The 14,187-nt window shown below is 61.8% G+C and overlaps 1 protein-coding gene across 2 annotated transcripts in view; it reads left to right on the top strand.

Moving 5' to 3' along the window:
* The window catches only part of CACNA1C (calcium voltage-gated channel subunit alpha1 C), a gene marked incomplete at its 3' end in the record, with an annotated part of 458,987 nt that overhangs the window by 389,199 nt on the left and 55,601 nt on the right, over positions 1-14,187 (top strand). For both annotated transcript variants that reach the window (XM_082665273.1, XM_082665272.1), the window contains 10 exons: positions 153-282; positions 1,358-1,417; positions 5,132-5,238; positions 7,277-7,364; positions 7,867-7,974; positions 8,937-8,989; positions 9,301-9,447; positions 10,644-10,845; positions 12,149-12,307; positions 12,735-12,845. In XM_082665273.1, the coding sequence (XP_082521399.1) occupies positions 153-282; positions 1,358-1,417; positions 5,132-5,238; positions 7,277-7,364; positions 7,867-7,974; positions 8,937-8,989; positions 9,301-9,447; positions 10,644-10,845; positions 12,149-12,307; positions 12,735-12,845 (1,165 nt within the window). The remainder of the gene's footprint in view (positions 1-152; positions 283-1,357; positions 1,418-5,131; positions 5,239-7,276; positions 7,365-7,866; positions 7,975-8,936; positions 8,990-9,300; positions 9,448-10,643; positions 10,846-12,148; positions 12,308-12,734; positions 12,846-14,187) is intronic.

Here is a 14,187-nt window from a genome sequence, read left to right as displayed (position 1 = left end):
TCCCAAAGGTCTCAGGCGCAAGCCCGAGGTCCTGTGGGTGGGCACACGGCGTGGCGGGCGGTAGCACTATCGCTCCGCCGCAGCGGGACGTCGTGGGGCTGAAGGGGCGGAGGCCCCGGCCCTGCGTGACGGCCCCTCCCACTCCCCTGCAGGTTCCGCCTCCAGTGCCACCGCATCGTCAACGACTCCATCTTCACCAACCTGATCCTCTTCTTCATCTTGCTCAGCAGCATCTCCCTGGCTGCCGAGGACCCCGTCCAGCACACCTCCTTCAGGAACCACGTAGGTACCTCGTCCCCTGCACCCGCCACGTGGCCCCCAGCTTCTGTGGCTGCCCGACCCCATCGTTCAGTCCAGAGCCCAGCCCGCATCTCAGGGTCAGAGGCACAGCAGACATTTCCTTAAGAGACGAGAGCTGGGTGGAAACCCATCTTAGGACCGTTAGCCGGAGGAGACCACGGACCCAGCGCCTCAGGCCAGCCTGACGGGCCACAGCAGACTCCGCGGCCCGCGGGTGTTCCCCAGGGGTCCCCCTCCCTGGAACTGAGCGGTCTATACCTTGCCCCAAGGTACACTGGCCCGTCCTGGCCGCCTGGGGGCAGTGGCAGATGGGTGCTCTGATGAGGCCTCCCTCGCGTAGGAGGGCCTCAGTGACCCTCTGCAAAGTCTAAACTAAATGTGGAGCCCACCCCAGGCTCCGGTGACCTACATCATAGGCCAGAGTAAGACCTGCCATATCTCGAAGCCTCGAAACTTTACCAAATCCCAACCAGGTGGGCACGGAGGGAGGAGTCCACCACCTGCCAAGCCGGCCGGTGGTCCTGCCACCTGCGTGGTCCAGAGCTTTCTTACTGGGAAAGGCGCTGGCCCTCGCTCTGATCCATCACCTGAGACGTAGTAGAGCATGAACCCCGGAGCCTGCCCCTAGCCTGGGGTGCACCGTTCCGCACCCTGAAGGGCACAGCAGCGGCGTAGGGTCCCACGAACATGAGAGACTAGCTCGTCATGCCAATGCGAATTAAGCATTTTGCAATTTCATGCAGTGAAAAGCAAACCCCACGCTGTCCTTTTGACAAGCGTCCCAGCGGCCTGATTTGGGTTTGTAAGTAAACTGAATTCATGAGAAAAGCACCCAGCCAGACCCAGGGCCAGCTGAGTCGGCCCTGGAAGCTCCCCTCACAGATCTGGGGACGCCAGGACCCAGTGCTGTGCCAGTGCCTCTGGTCCCCTAACCCGTTCCACTGTCTCCCCACGGAAAGGCTCCCCGCTTTGGGTGACTTCCTGCTGGTGACCCCTCCTCCCGTCCTGCTTCTCCCATCCCTGCCCCATCCCCACCCTGTGTCTCTTTGTTTTACAGATTCTGTTTTATTTTGACATTGTTTTCACTACCATTTTCACCATTGAAATTGCTCTGAAGGTAATGCATGCCCCCCGCTCCTGCCCTGTCCTGTCCTGTCCTGTCCGGCTGTCGCTGCTCTGCTCCTAACACACGCTCTGTTGTCCGGCCACTCGGAGCCACTAATCTGGTTGTGCTTATCTTTCAGATCCTAGGCAACGCAGACTATGTCTTCACTAGTATCTTTACGTTAGAAATTATCCTCAAGGTAACGCACGCAGCAAAGCCTCCTCTCTCTGTGCTCTGCCCCTTTCCTCTTGTTTCTTTCACTCGTTTTTACTCTCAAGTCTGAAACTGGAGGAATTCGTGCCCCTCACTCTGTGCCTTGTGCCCAGAGTCGGACTGAGGCTGGCCGGGCACCACCCGCCCCCCACCGCCTCTGGAAGCCACACCTGCCCCGGGCTGGAACCGTCCTTTCCTCCTCCTGCCCAGAGGAGATGCCATACAAACAACACAAGTGGGAAAGCTCAGGGGCCTCCGGGAGTCACCCTGCCTGTGCCCATCGGAGGCCTGTTGTCAGCACAGGCCTGTGTGGGGGTAATCACGGGGCCAAGGCCAGTGTCCCAACCGAGGGCTTGGGACAGACCCTGCAGACACCTCTGAGCCCTGGGTTACCCCCGAGGCTCTGCTGCCTCACCCCTTGCCCCGGGCCTGGAGGAGGGAGCATGTCCTCCAGGGCTCAGTGTGGAACCCAGAGCCCAGGGCTGAGGGGCTGGACCCACTCCAGCCCAGTGACCCCAGCACAGTAGAGCCCACGTCTGAGCAGCTTCGGGTGACAGGCGTTTGCCCTAAGCTTTATTTCGTTATTTCTATTAATATACAATTAGTATATTACTTACATCTACTCTGTTAGGGTTTTCAAGTTTCCCAGGCCACCCGAGCTTCGGGGGTGAGTTCCGAGTCGAGGGAGTGTGTGTGACTCCCGTTCTCTCCCAGAGCCTGGGGTCACCCTCACCACGGTCGGCAGGGCCGCCCCGCTCGGTGCCTCCCCGGGGTCCGGGCTCCTCCCACCCTGCACGTGTGGCAGCCCCAGACCCTCCCTCCCGGCCTCCTTCAGGCGAGGACGGCCTGTCACATCCACATACAACCTGAGTGGTCACTTTCGCAAGCCTTCTTTTTTTTTGTCCAGACCTCCTGGTTCCAGCTAACCAGACGTTAACCAAGAGGAAACCAGGAGTGTTCCTCGGGTTTCCTCTCTGACCCCGGGGGTGGGGAGAGGGAACCGGGGCCGCCTGGCTGCGTGGATGCCCTTCCCTGGACTCCAGACTCGGGGAGGCACACAAACGCCACACTCTTTCCTAGTCTCAGACCCTCCCCCAGCTCTCGGGTGGGCCTCAGCGGCGCTCCTTTTCCTCCAAGGCTGCCGTCTCCTTACAAGCACGGTGCTGGCGAGATCCTCTCTCCCGCCCACCCTCTCCTTCTGCTTCCCGCTTCTACGCTGCCTGACTGTGCCTCTAGGTGGAGCCCGGCCCCAGGACACTGCCTGCACCCGGTCCCCCGGGTCCCTCTGCCCCGCCCTTGGGCCCGGCATCCTGCCCGGCGGAGGTGACCATCGTGCAGGAGGGGTGTCCAGTGTCAGGGACAGTTGGAAGGCCTGGGCACGTTTAGCCTTGTGGGACCAGGACAGTTGGCCTGAATGATGCCAAGGGCTGTCACCTAGAGGAGGAGGGAGGTGGGACCAGAACCCGCGAGTAGAGATTGCAGAAGGTAAGATGCGTTCAATGAGCAGCATTGCTGCCCGGAGCGGAGCTGGCTGGACGGAGGGGCGTCCTGCCCTCCCAGCCCAGCGTTCAACCCTTTCCTCTCCCCAGCGAGGCTCTTCCTGGGCAAAGGTTAGGACTTTAGGAGCAGAAGTAGGGTAGGTGGCAGTCAGTAGACAGGGTAAAAGGGGGGTCCTGCACTGGGTACCTGACTCCCTGGATCTCACAGGGAGCTTTCAAATAAATGCCCCGTTTTCCCAGCGTCCACCTGCCCTTTCTCCATGGCCACCCTTCCTCTGGCCCTGCCTGGGCGGACAGCCTGCACACACACAGACACACACACACACACACACACACACACACACACACACACTCGCCAGCCTTCGGGGCTCAGGGCCTCTCAGATAACACAAACCATGGAAGCACCCGGGCCCGCACTCGGGGGCCCAGACCTCCACTGAGAGACAGGACAGCAAGCGGCCCCTCCAGCTGCAGGCCTTCGGGACAGATCCCCAGCTGTGTTCCCCGCGGCCCTGCACATAAGCCACCCACTTCTGGAAGCTCCTGGCAGGCCTTTGGGACAGATCCCCAGCTGTGTTCCCCGCGGCCCTTTGGGACAGATCCCAGCTGTGTTCCCCCCAGCCCTGCACATAAGCCACCTACTTCTGGAAGCTCCTGGCAGGCCTTCGGGACAGATCCCCAGCTGTGTCCCCCGCAGCCCTGCACATAAGCCACCCACTTCTGGAAGCTCCTGCAGGACACAGGTGCCTGAGTCCCCTGTGACCCCCTCCTGCAGGAGATAAGTGGGAAGAATTAGGTTCCATGAGCTATTTTTGCCAATTTCCCCTGTGTTTGCTTTTGAATCGCTCCGCGGACGGGCTGCCTTGCGCACGCTCTGTTTCCAAAGAGATAGATTGGCCCCAGGTGACCAGGGAGCTGCTTCCAAGCTCTAAGCCGTCAGCTCCAAATTTCCCCCTTTGGCTGTCACTTCACGGCTGTGACCCTTCAGCCCTTCACCTGGAAATCCACTGGCCCTTAGCTCACGTCAAGGAAATCGGACAGGTGTCTGTGGGGCCTCAACAGCGGCTCTAGGCTGAGCTCCGAGGGGGGTGGTGACAGCAAACCCGAGACAGTCATCACCCCTGAGGTGGTCCCTTCTTAGTCTCCAGGGGGCTTTCACGTGGTTCTCCAGCAGGCGCCTCCCAACGGCAGGGAAGGGGATGCCACTTTACAGAGGGGGCACTGAACATCCTCCCCATCACAGGAGGGGCCCAGAGTCCAAGTCCTAGCTCCCCGGCCGAGTCCAGTTCTCTGTAGAGAAGCTCGCCTGGCATGCAGCTTGCCGTCTGCAGGACAGTGACCTAAGGGCTTTGCGTGTAATTCCCGAGGGCGCTTACCACCCTCCAGGGTAGAGGATTTCGTTGCCCCATTTCTCAGATGAGACTCAGAGAAGTTGAGTAACTTGCCCCGGGCACTCAAAGTGCAGAGGGTGGCCTGGCTCCAGAGCCGTGCTCTTACTGTGGTGCCCACGGCCCCTCTGAACACACGGCTCCAGAACCAGACAGTAGAATGGAGCTCAGAGTACTAGGCCTGGGTCATCAGCACTGCCTGGGGCTGGGAAGTGGACAGATGCGGGTTGCCAGCGTCCTTGGTAGAACTTCGGGCGTTAGGGTCTGCCCGAGACTGAGGGATTGCCTGGGACTAAGCCAGGAAAGTCCTGGGAAGCCAGGGTGGCTGGTCCCCACCGGGGGTCCCCCCAGAGGACCGTGTCCTAGGCGGGCCCTGCGGTGGAGCGAGCTTGTGGCGGGGGCTGTGGGGGACCTGAGCGTACAGGGGCGCGAGGGAGCCTTCAGGGGCTGCAGCAGCGGCAGCAGCAGAAGCTCCCGGCACCATGTCTCCTGTCCTGGCCCCCCAGCCCCCGTCACTCCTGGGCTCCTCACCTGGGCCTGGCCGGAGGTGCCGTGTGGGGAGGGGTGGAGTGAGGGTCTCTGGAGCCCGGGGGCTGCTCATGCCGCGCCTCCCCGTGTCCCCCCAGATGACCGCCTACGGGGCCTTCCTGCACAAGGGCTCCTTCTGCCGGAACTACTTCAACATCCTGGACCTACTGGTGGTCAGCGTGTCCCTCATCTCCTTCGGCATCCAGTGAGTGGGGCCCCCTGGCCCCCGAGGGAGGCGTGGATGGGGGACAGTGTCGGAGAGGACAGCCGGGAGCCAGGGGTGGGGGGAGACGACAGCTGGTGGCGGGGAGGCCTGCCTGTGGCCACGCGGAACTAGGCTGGGAGCGGGACAGGCCCTCGCCGGCGGCCGTGGCTCTGGTGTCTGGGTCCTCAGTGGTGGGACCCTTGGGGTACATTGACCCAAGCGAGGATCTGTTTCCATGTCTGGATCTCACCCAGCAGGTGGGCCCGGCCCAGTTACGAGAGAGGAAGGTCTCCAGGGCCCTCCCACTGGCTCCGCGGGCACCCTCAGCCCAGGCCTGCGGTGGCCACGGCCAGCCCTGACTCCCCCCGCCCGTTCCTCTCGGGTCTCCAGTCAGGGCCCCTGATGAGGGAGGGAGAGGGAGGAGGGACTGGTCCTCACTCCTGGCTGTGCAGGGGAATCACCGGAGCAGCTTTAAAACAAGACCCTTGCCTGGACCCCTCCCACCCCCAAGCTTTGATTTAATTGGTCTGGGCCACAGCCAGGCCCTGAGGGATTTCAGATGCTCTGCGGACAGTCCCACCTGCACCCCAGGCTGTGAACGTGCTCAAGTTGAAAGGAATCTCATTCCTAGTTTCTCCTGACTTCTCCCAGCTGGTAATGCTAACCCTGTACTTAACTTCCACAGCACTTTCCGTACACACTCCTCTCTGAGCCTCACAGGACCCATGAGGCAGGCAGGGCCAGTGATGTGATCACTGTTTTCTAGACAGAAAACTGAGGTCAGGACCGGGGACTCGGCCCGGGTCACCCCAGTGGCAGGGCAGAGGCGTCTGGGGCTCCGTCCCGAGGCTGTCCCCGTGGTCGGCCTGGAGGGAGCGGAGGTGGAGGCATTCAGAGTGAGACCCTTTGCTGGGATCATCCTTATTCTACCCCAGGCTGTCTGCCTGTGAGCTTGTGGGTCTAATCCCGTCACTGCCACTAAATCACTCTTACCCTCGAGCCAAGAATGCCCCCCTCAGTCTGGCCTTTCCGTCCCTGAATCCCCCCTCAGTCTGGCCTTTCCGTCCCTCCCATTGTCCCTGAGATGCTGGGATGGGTCGGGCGGTCCTTTGAGTCCCTTGTGATCAGAGAGTCGTGAACCAGAGACACAGGGCTTTCCCCCAGCCCACTCTCAGCGGACGGCGTCCTGACACGGGAGGCATGAGGTCAGCGCTTGCTGACGGGACCACGTGTTTTAGGTCCCAGGGAGGGTAAGGGCTCTCCAAAGGCGGCTAGTGGGTGAGGGCGAGGGACGCTTCAGAGAGCCCGCCAGCCGCCGTGGTGAGGGGCCTGCGTGCCCCTGGAGGGCGCAGTGGCCTGTGCTCCCAGGGGAGCCGGCTGGGCCCTGGCGCCCCAGGTGCGCGGAGTCTGGTGTCCGAGCCGTCGCCTCTAGGCCTGGGTGTGCTGTGCACAGAGGGAGCGTGATGGGCAGCCACCTGGGACTTGGGTTTGCAGGTGAGCACCAGGTATCTCCTCCACCCAAGGTCCCCCCATTCGTACAGTATTTCTTCAAGTTCATGATAATAAAAGCCACCACGTGTTCACATCACTGCATGTGCCAGTTAGGCTGCTAGATGGTTCGTGTGCGTTTTCTCATTTAATCCTTGCAACAAGCTCGTGAGGTGATCGCTGCCCCGTTTTACAGATGGAGAAGCGAGGGCCCAACAGTTAGGAAGTGTATCCGCAGTGGCCGGGGTCTGGTGGAGCTTTGCGTCGCTCCACGTGTCCTCGGCACGGTAGACACCCCCGAGTAGCACATTACACTGCTAGTGGCTCACGGTAAATGCTTTTCCCGTGATTTGCTCGCCAACAAGAAAGTCCCCGGCCAGCTCTGGGTCCCTGCAGTGGGAGAGGAGAACGGGAAATGGTGCTGGGGCGAGGAAGTCCCCAGCAGACTCCCCAGTTGCTCCGTTTGGGCTGGGACCTCCTGCCAGGAAGCGGCTCACCCCCCGCTGCCGCGGGGCCAGGAGAGGCTCAGCCCCGCCGTCCTCTCCCCCAGGTCCAGCGCCATCAATGTGGTGAAGATCTTGCGGGTCCTGAGGGTGCTGAGGCCCCTGAGGGCCATCAACAGGGCCAAGGGGCTGAAGGTGAGCCGGGCGGGCCTCCGCGGGAGCCTCAGCCTGGGGGTCCCCGTGAGGCGGCGGGCAGGCGGGAGACAGGGCCGACAGTCAGGCTCCCGGGTCGGAGCCGGGACCCTCCCGCCAGCACTCAGCCCCACTTCCCACCCCGGGTCCGTGATACACGGAGCCACAGCAGAGGCCCCCGTTCACAATCCCAGCTTCTCAGCAGAGCTCCCGCAAAAGGAGACACACACACTACCCCGAGCCCCAGGTAGCGATGAGACCCCTGAACTGCTGCCCCCAGAACGGGGGAGGTTAGCGGGGCTTTGGTCCCTGTGGTCTCCTGGAGCCCAGTGGGACGCGGGTTTCACCAGGCTCCATCACCCCGTGACCTGGGAGGACGCGCGCTTTGCCCCTTTGAGTCTGATTCCCCCGCTCGTGGCAAAGGGCTGCCCGCACCTCCTCTGGGAGGCTCGTGTCAAGGGGGCTCAGCCCAGGCCCCGGGCCCGACCCCTCTGTCCACCTGCAGCACGTGGTGCAGTGCGTGTTCGTGGCCATCCGCACCATCGGGAACATCGTGATCGTCACCACGCTGCTGCAGTTCATGTTCGCCTGCATCGGGGTCCAGCTCTTCAAGGTGGGGTCTCGGCCGGACCTGTGGCCCTCCATCCTTCCCGGCCACCAGCTTCTGGGACCTGGACGGGAGCTGGCAGAGGGGACACGGAGGGGACGGTGCTGGGTCACACTGGGGTTGGATGCGGCCTCCCCACAGCCCCTCCCAGCTTCCAGACCCGAGGAGGACTAGTTCCCAGACCAGAGGAGGACTAACTAGTTCCCAGACCAGAGGAGGACTAACTAGTTCCCAGACCAAAGGAAGACTTAACTAGTTCCCAGACCAGAGGAAGACTAGTTCCCAGACCCAAGGAGAGCTAACTAGTTCCCAGACCGGGGGAGGACTAACTAGTTCCCAGACCAGGGGAGGACTAGGCCCGAGGAGGGCTAGCCCCCAGCCTGAGGAGAGCAGCGCGGAGGCACGCACCTCCACCACCGCCCGGCCCTTCCTTGTAGAGAACGGCAGAGGGGCTGCTATCCCCAGCCCCCTCCGTGTGAGTCACCCACCTAAGCCCGCGGGGCTCCCTGTGACCACAGCACCGAGTCCCCCCAGGTCGCTGCAGAGCCCCGGTTTGTCTGGGTCCTCGCCCTGCTCCTGGCGGGCCCTCGGCGGCGGGCAGGCCGGGTCCCTGGTTCCTGCCCTTCTCTTTCTGCCCTTCTCCCCCTGAAGCTCTCCCCTCACCGTGTCGTCGTGCCCTGACTTCCACCGCCGAGCCCCCTAGCCCCGCCCGTCCCCCCTCCCTCTCCAGACCTGCCCTGTGGGCCCAGCTTCGCGTCTGGGCTTCCCTTCGATCGGGTGCCTGCAGCCCAGGGCGTGTTTGTGCACCGACCACTCTGAGTCCTGACTTCCCGTCTGGGCTCTGCTCTCCTTACACTTTGGTCCCGAGACCCCAGCGCAGAGCTGGCTACAGCGATATCACTAATCGGTTTTTGACTGGTCCCTCGATTAAGGAGCTTCTCCAGTCACTTTGCTCTTCCACCTTCCAGGGCAAGCTCTACACCTGCTCGGACAGTTCCAAACAGACAGAGGCCGAATGCAAGTGAGTACGGCCGGGGGGCAGTCAGGCTGGTTGACTCCAGGCGGTTGGTGACTTGTCCTGGGAGGACGGGCGGCCCGTTCTGTCTCTGACAGCAGTGGTGGCTGCACTTTTGCCCACGGGTTGTCTGGTCCTATTGACGTAACACGTAAGATCATCTGTTCCTGAATATTCCACCCCTGACATCTTCCCAGCGGCTGGAGCTCTGGGTTTAAGCTTAGCCAGTTTCATCCCACCCCCAAGCCAGGAGGCAGTGGTGGGTAGGCTGAGGGGAGACGGGAGAGCCCAGAACGAGCCCCTTCTCCCTTCCTCAGGGGGAACTACGTCACATACAAGGACGGGGAGGTGGATCACCCCATCATCCAGCCCCGCAGCTGGGAGAACAGCAAGTTTGACTTTGACAATGTCCTGGCGGCTATGATGGCCCTGTTCACCGTCTCCACCTTTGAGGGGTGGCCAGAGTGAGTACGCAGCTCCGGGCCGGGTTCAACTGCCGCTCCACACCGTTCCCAGAAACCATACTTCTCCGGCTCCCCACGGGCCGTGGTTGCCGCCCAAACACCACTCTTCTTCTTCTGGATCTCAGAGCTTCAACCCAAAACGAGCTTCTTGTAGCTCCCCTCCCCAAGCTAGACTGAGCCACAGTAAAGCCTGTCATCACCCTCATGGCATCTGGGAGTGGAGGGGCCCCTGGGTCACCGTAGGACTGAAGTTCCCAGCAGGCACGGACGTGGGTAGAGACGGCGGAGGTGCCCGCTGGTTAGCCTCTGCCGCAGTCTCCTTGGAGGGAGCTGTGTCTGATTTGCGGAGGAAAGTTCCTGCAGAGGCAGTGCTGCCAGGCCTGGACCAGCCCGGTGGCCCATAAGCTGCATCCCCTCCACCAGGCCTGTCCAGGAGGGGCTCCGTGTATCTCTGTACAGACACCTGCTTCCCTCACGCCCCCGTGTGTATTCCGGTGACACGATCATCTGAATGTCAGGAAACTCTAGATATTTCTAAGTCAACGACAGCACGTGACCTTAGGTGAGAGGCACCGTTATTAAATGGTAAAATACCTGTGCTACCTAGAGAACAGCCACGTGCTGTGTGGAGTAACAGGCCGGAGAGGAAGCAGCCTGACGGGCACGTAGCCGCGGCCCAGCTGGGCGGCAGACACGGGCCACCTGAGTGTAAACCAGACCATGGCTGATGATCTGGGTGAGCCTGGGGCGTTTTTCCTGATCAGGTGTTTCTATCTTAAGTGGACACTCGTTCTCAGACTTATTTTATGTTCACTGTAAACCCTCCGGGTCTCTGCCAGAGAAGCAGCAAAGCTGTCTCAATATTTACCAGTAGCTCCAGCATCTGAAACCAATGGCCATGACTCATGTCACAGTTAGACAGCTCCTGCCAGTTTCAAAACACCTTCACATACGTTAGATCAACTACCCTGCCTGGTAGGAAAGTCCGGAATTATTGTCTCCACTTTGCAGGTAAGGAATCTGAGGCTCAGAGAGGTTGAGTGGTTTGCCCAAGTCACACAGCCAGTAAGAGGCAGAGCTGGGGCTTGAACGCAGGCCTCCCGACTCTCGGCCTGGAGCTGTCTCCGGCCCCCCGGCCCCGGGGAGCTCGGAGCAGCGGTGTCATCGCCACCGCCCTCCGCGGGCTGTCCCCCCAGGCTGCTGTACCGCTCCATCGACTCCCACACGGAGGACAAGGGCCCCATTTACAACTACCGCGTGGAGATCTCCGTCTTCTTCATCATCTACATCATCATCATCGCCTTCTTCATGATGAACATCTTCGTGGGCTTCGTCATTGTCACCTTCCAGGAGCAGGGGGAGCAGGAGTACAAGAACTGCGAGCTGGACAAGAACCAGGTGCCGCCGGGGGCAGGGCTGCAGCTTGGTTCCCCGGGGGGCCAGGGGCCGGGGGTGAGGGCTGCAGCTTGGGCCCCCGGGGGAGGCTGTGGTTGGCAGAGAGCCCCAGGCCCCCCGCCCAGTGTCTCCCGGAGGCCCAAGGGCAGAAGGGACGCAGACCCTGCAGATCCAGCTTTGCAGCCGCGCTCACCAACAGGGTCTGTGAACAGCTCCTCAGGGAGACTCGGTGGTGGGTCTGGGGGGTTTTGTGAAAGAGCCTCTCGCCCACACCTAGAAGCCGGTGAGTCAAGAGGTGCCCAGGGTGGGGCGGCACCGTTGATAGAGGAAAGAAACCAGAACAGTGAGGGTGGAGGTTTGGGGCGGGGAGAGGACGGCTTAGAAACCACTGTTAGATGGTTTCTTGTAGAACAGAGAGGCTGTGCACGCAGGGGGGGGAAGGGCTCCAGCAGGAGGGATGCGGCCACGCTGGCCCTGGGCTGAGCTCCGCGGCCGGGAGGGCAGGCTGGGTGTGCGGTCGGGAGGCCGGAAAGCGTCCACGGGAAATGCGTCCCGTCCACGGGGGACTCGAGCTCTGCTAGGTAAGGAGCACCCCCGTCAGGCCCGCTGCACCCCTTGCAGCTCCGATGTCCACACCTTGGGCCTGGACTTTGGACTGTAAGGAAGCCAGGAGAGAGGGAGGCCAATTAGCAAGTGTAGGCGAGAAGTGACGGTAGAAGTGGAGAGAACAGCGCTGGTCGGGCTTGGAGGCTGGGTGAGAGAAGGGCCTGGGGGACCCTGGTCCTGACCTGGGCTCCGGGCACAGCGCAGAGATGGCCGGAGTGTAGTCGGCCCAGGATCCCATCCCCTGGCCGTGAGCTGTGACTTCTAGTCTGCGGACCCTGGCAGATAAGGAAGATGGACTTAGGACAGGAGAGGAACACTGAGGAGAGACGGGCCCCCAGGAGAGTCTGTGGCTGGGAAACCATCAGCGAGAAGACAGACTGTCAGTCAGTCAGCCAGTATTTACCAGATGCCACCAAGCATCTGCAGTGCACAGTGGGCATCACCGAGATGGAAAGGAGGAGACACGGACCCCCTGACTACGTCCTGATGGGACTAACTAGAGAGGGTCTCTCCCCCGTTGAGGGAGGGATAGAAAATCAAAACACGTCCAAGTAGCAGCTCAACCTATAAACGAGCTAGAGCTGTAGACGATGTCTCTCCCCCAGAGAACCCCTCCCCTGGGGTGTGCAGCTTCCTCTGCACCCCCCACCCCCGCCATCCCCCAGCATCCGGGTTTCTCACCCCCGTCTCCCCGACGCAGCGGCAGTGCGTGGAGTACGCGCTGAAGGCCCGGCCCCTGCGGAGGTACATCCCCAAGAACCAGCACCAGTACAAGGTGTGGTACGTGGTCAACTCCACCTACTTCGAGTACCTGATGTTCGTCCTCATCCTGCTGAACACCATCTGCCTGGCCATGCAGGTCGGTCCAGCGGGCCGGCGTGGCATCTGCCGGTGGGCGCGTGGGCGGCGTGTCACCGTCACGCTGGCCAAGGGGGCGGGGGCGGGGGGGCAGCTGGAGAAGCACAAGTGTCCCTTGTCGAGGGTGGAGGATCCCAGGATCCTGGGCCGATGAGATGGAGGGAGGGAAGTGGAGCACAGGGGACCCTGAAGGGGCCGTGACCGTCGGGGGGCCGAGCTGGGTGGAGCCCCCCGAGGACCAGGAGGCCGGCGGGGCTGTCTCCCCATCAGGGCAGGAGCACGAGCCTCTGCGCAGCCGCGCTGGCGGTGCCGGCAGAGACGGGAGGGACCTGCGGGGCCCCACGGGGGTGGTCGGCCCCCCAGGCTGAGTGCTGAGGGGTGGCCGGGAGCAGCGAGCCCCGGCTCATGCACGGCCCCCGCCCCTGCAGCACTACGGGCAGAGCTGCCTGTTCAAAATCGCCATGAACATTCTCAACATGCTGTTCACCGGCCTCTTCACGGTGGAGATGATTCTGAAGCTCATTGCCTTCAAGCCCAAGGTAGGCCTCTGAGACGGGCCTCTGGCCCACGGTGCCGGGGGACAGGTGGGGGCCAGTGGGAGCAGAGGCTCAGCGACCGACCGTATCCTCCCAACGATGAACGTTCCAGCTCCGGAGCCTGCAGGCCTTGAGCCAGGCCAGCTCCTCGAAGCAGAATCTCAGCCCGCGGGCCGGGCCGTGGTCTGGACACAGGGAACAGGGACGTGCCTGCGCAAACCTCCTTGCAGGGTAGGCAGAACGGTCCTCGTCTCCCCACCATGGCCCCGGCCCCCGGCACGTCATCTAGAAGAGACTGGAAACCAAACCTCTCGAGGCCCAGCCCCCCAGACCCACCCGGGCTCTGTTCTCTCCCCGTTTTGCCCGCCACGCAGACTAAGAGCCTGGCTGTAAGAGCTGAGCCGGGGCTGCGTTTGCTCAGGGCTGGGTGTCTGTTTCCCCACCTCAGGGCTGCATCACTGCCCCCTGTACCTTCCAGTACGGGACGGACCTGCAAATGTCTCTGCTTTGCTACTTGTAAGCAGCTTCTAGAAAAAAGGCTGGGAGAGAAGATTAGAGCCATTGGCTGAGTGAGGCAGGGCAGGGCAGGTTGGCTCCCTGTCACTTGGATTATCTGTGCCCTCCCCACCCGACCTGCCCCTGGGCCTCAAGGACAGAGGGTGACCCGGTTCAAGCAGGCCTTCCGTCTCCGGCCCTGTAGACAGGTCAGCATCGCCGGCGTCCACTGACCTGGGCGTCACAGGGGGCGGCTGCCCCGGAGGGGGTATCCCAGGGGCTTGGAGGCTCCCCGCTGCTGCACAGCTCTGGGGGGCGATGAGAAGGAACGCATTGTTTCTAAGAGGGTCGCGCAGGGCAGCTCTCCAAACCTTCTCTTCCCCACTGTTACTAGTTTTTCCAGATGCAACACAGGTCAACGGGGGGTGGAAAGCAGGAGTCCCTGGCCCTCTATTCCATTTCCATTCAGACGATCCCCTGCCCCAGGACTAGCCGGGCCAGGAGGGGTGCCCCTTGGCTGTCGGATTCCTATTCAGCGCCAGGATCTGCGTCGTCTTCTCTGAATTAACATTCCACCAACCGTTCTCAGTAACCTGCAGTGCGACACACACCTCGTCGCGTGGAATCCTCAGGACGCCTCTCCAGGATAGGCATTAGCTCCTCATCTTGGGGAAGAGGGGAGTGAAGCTCAGAGCAATTAAGTAGCGTATTAATTACACCATCATTAAGCGGCAGAACTGGGAATAGAAGCCGGTGTGTCTGACTTTGTAGTCGATGTAATTTCCGCCACACAGAGCTGTTAGCAAGCATCTTCCCACACCAGGTGTTCTGCTGGGAACTTTCCAGAAAG

Source organism: Grampus griseus, assembly GCF_964374135.1.
Source record: "Grampus griseus genome assembly, chromosome: 11".
In the NCBI taxonomy this organism is placed as follows: Eukaryota; Metazoa; Chordata; class Mammalia; order Artiodactyla; family Delphinidae; genus Grampus; species Grampus griseus.
Note: the sequence above shows the minus strand (reverse complement) of the source record. Positions and strands in the feature narration are given on the sequence as shown.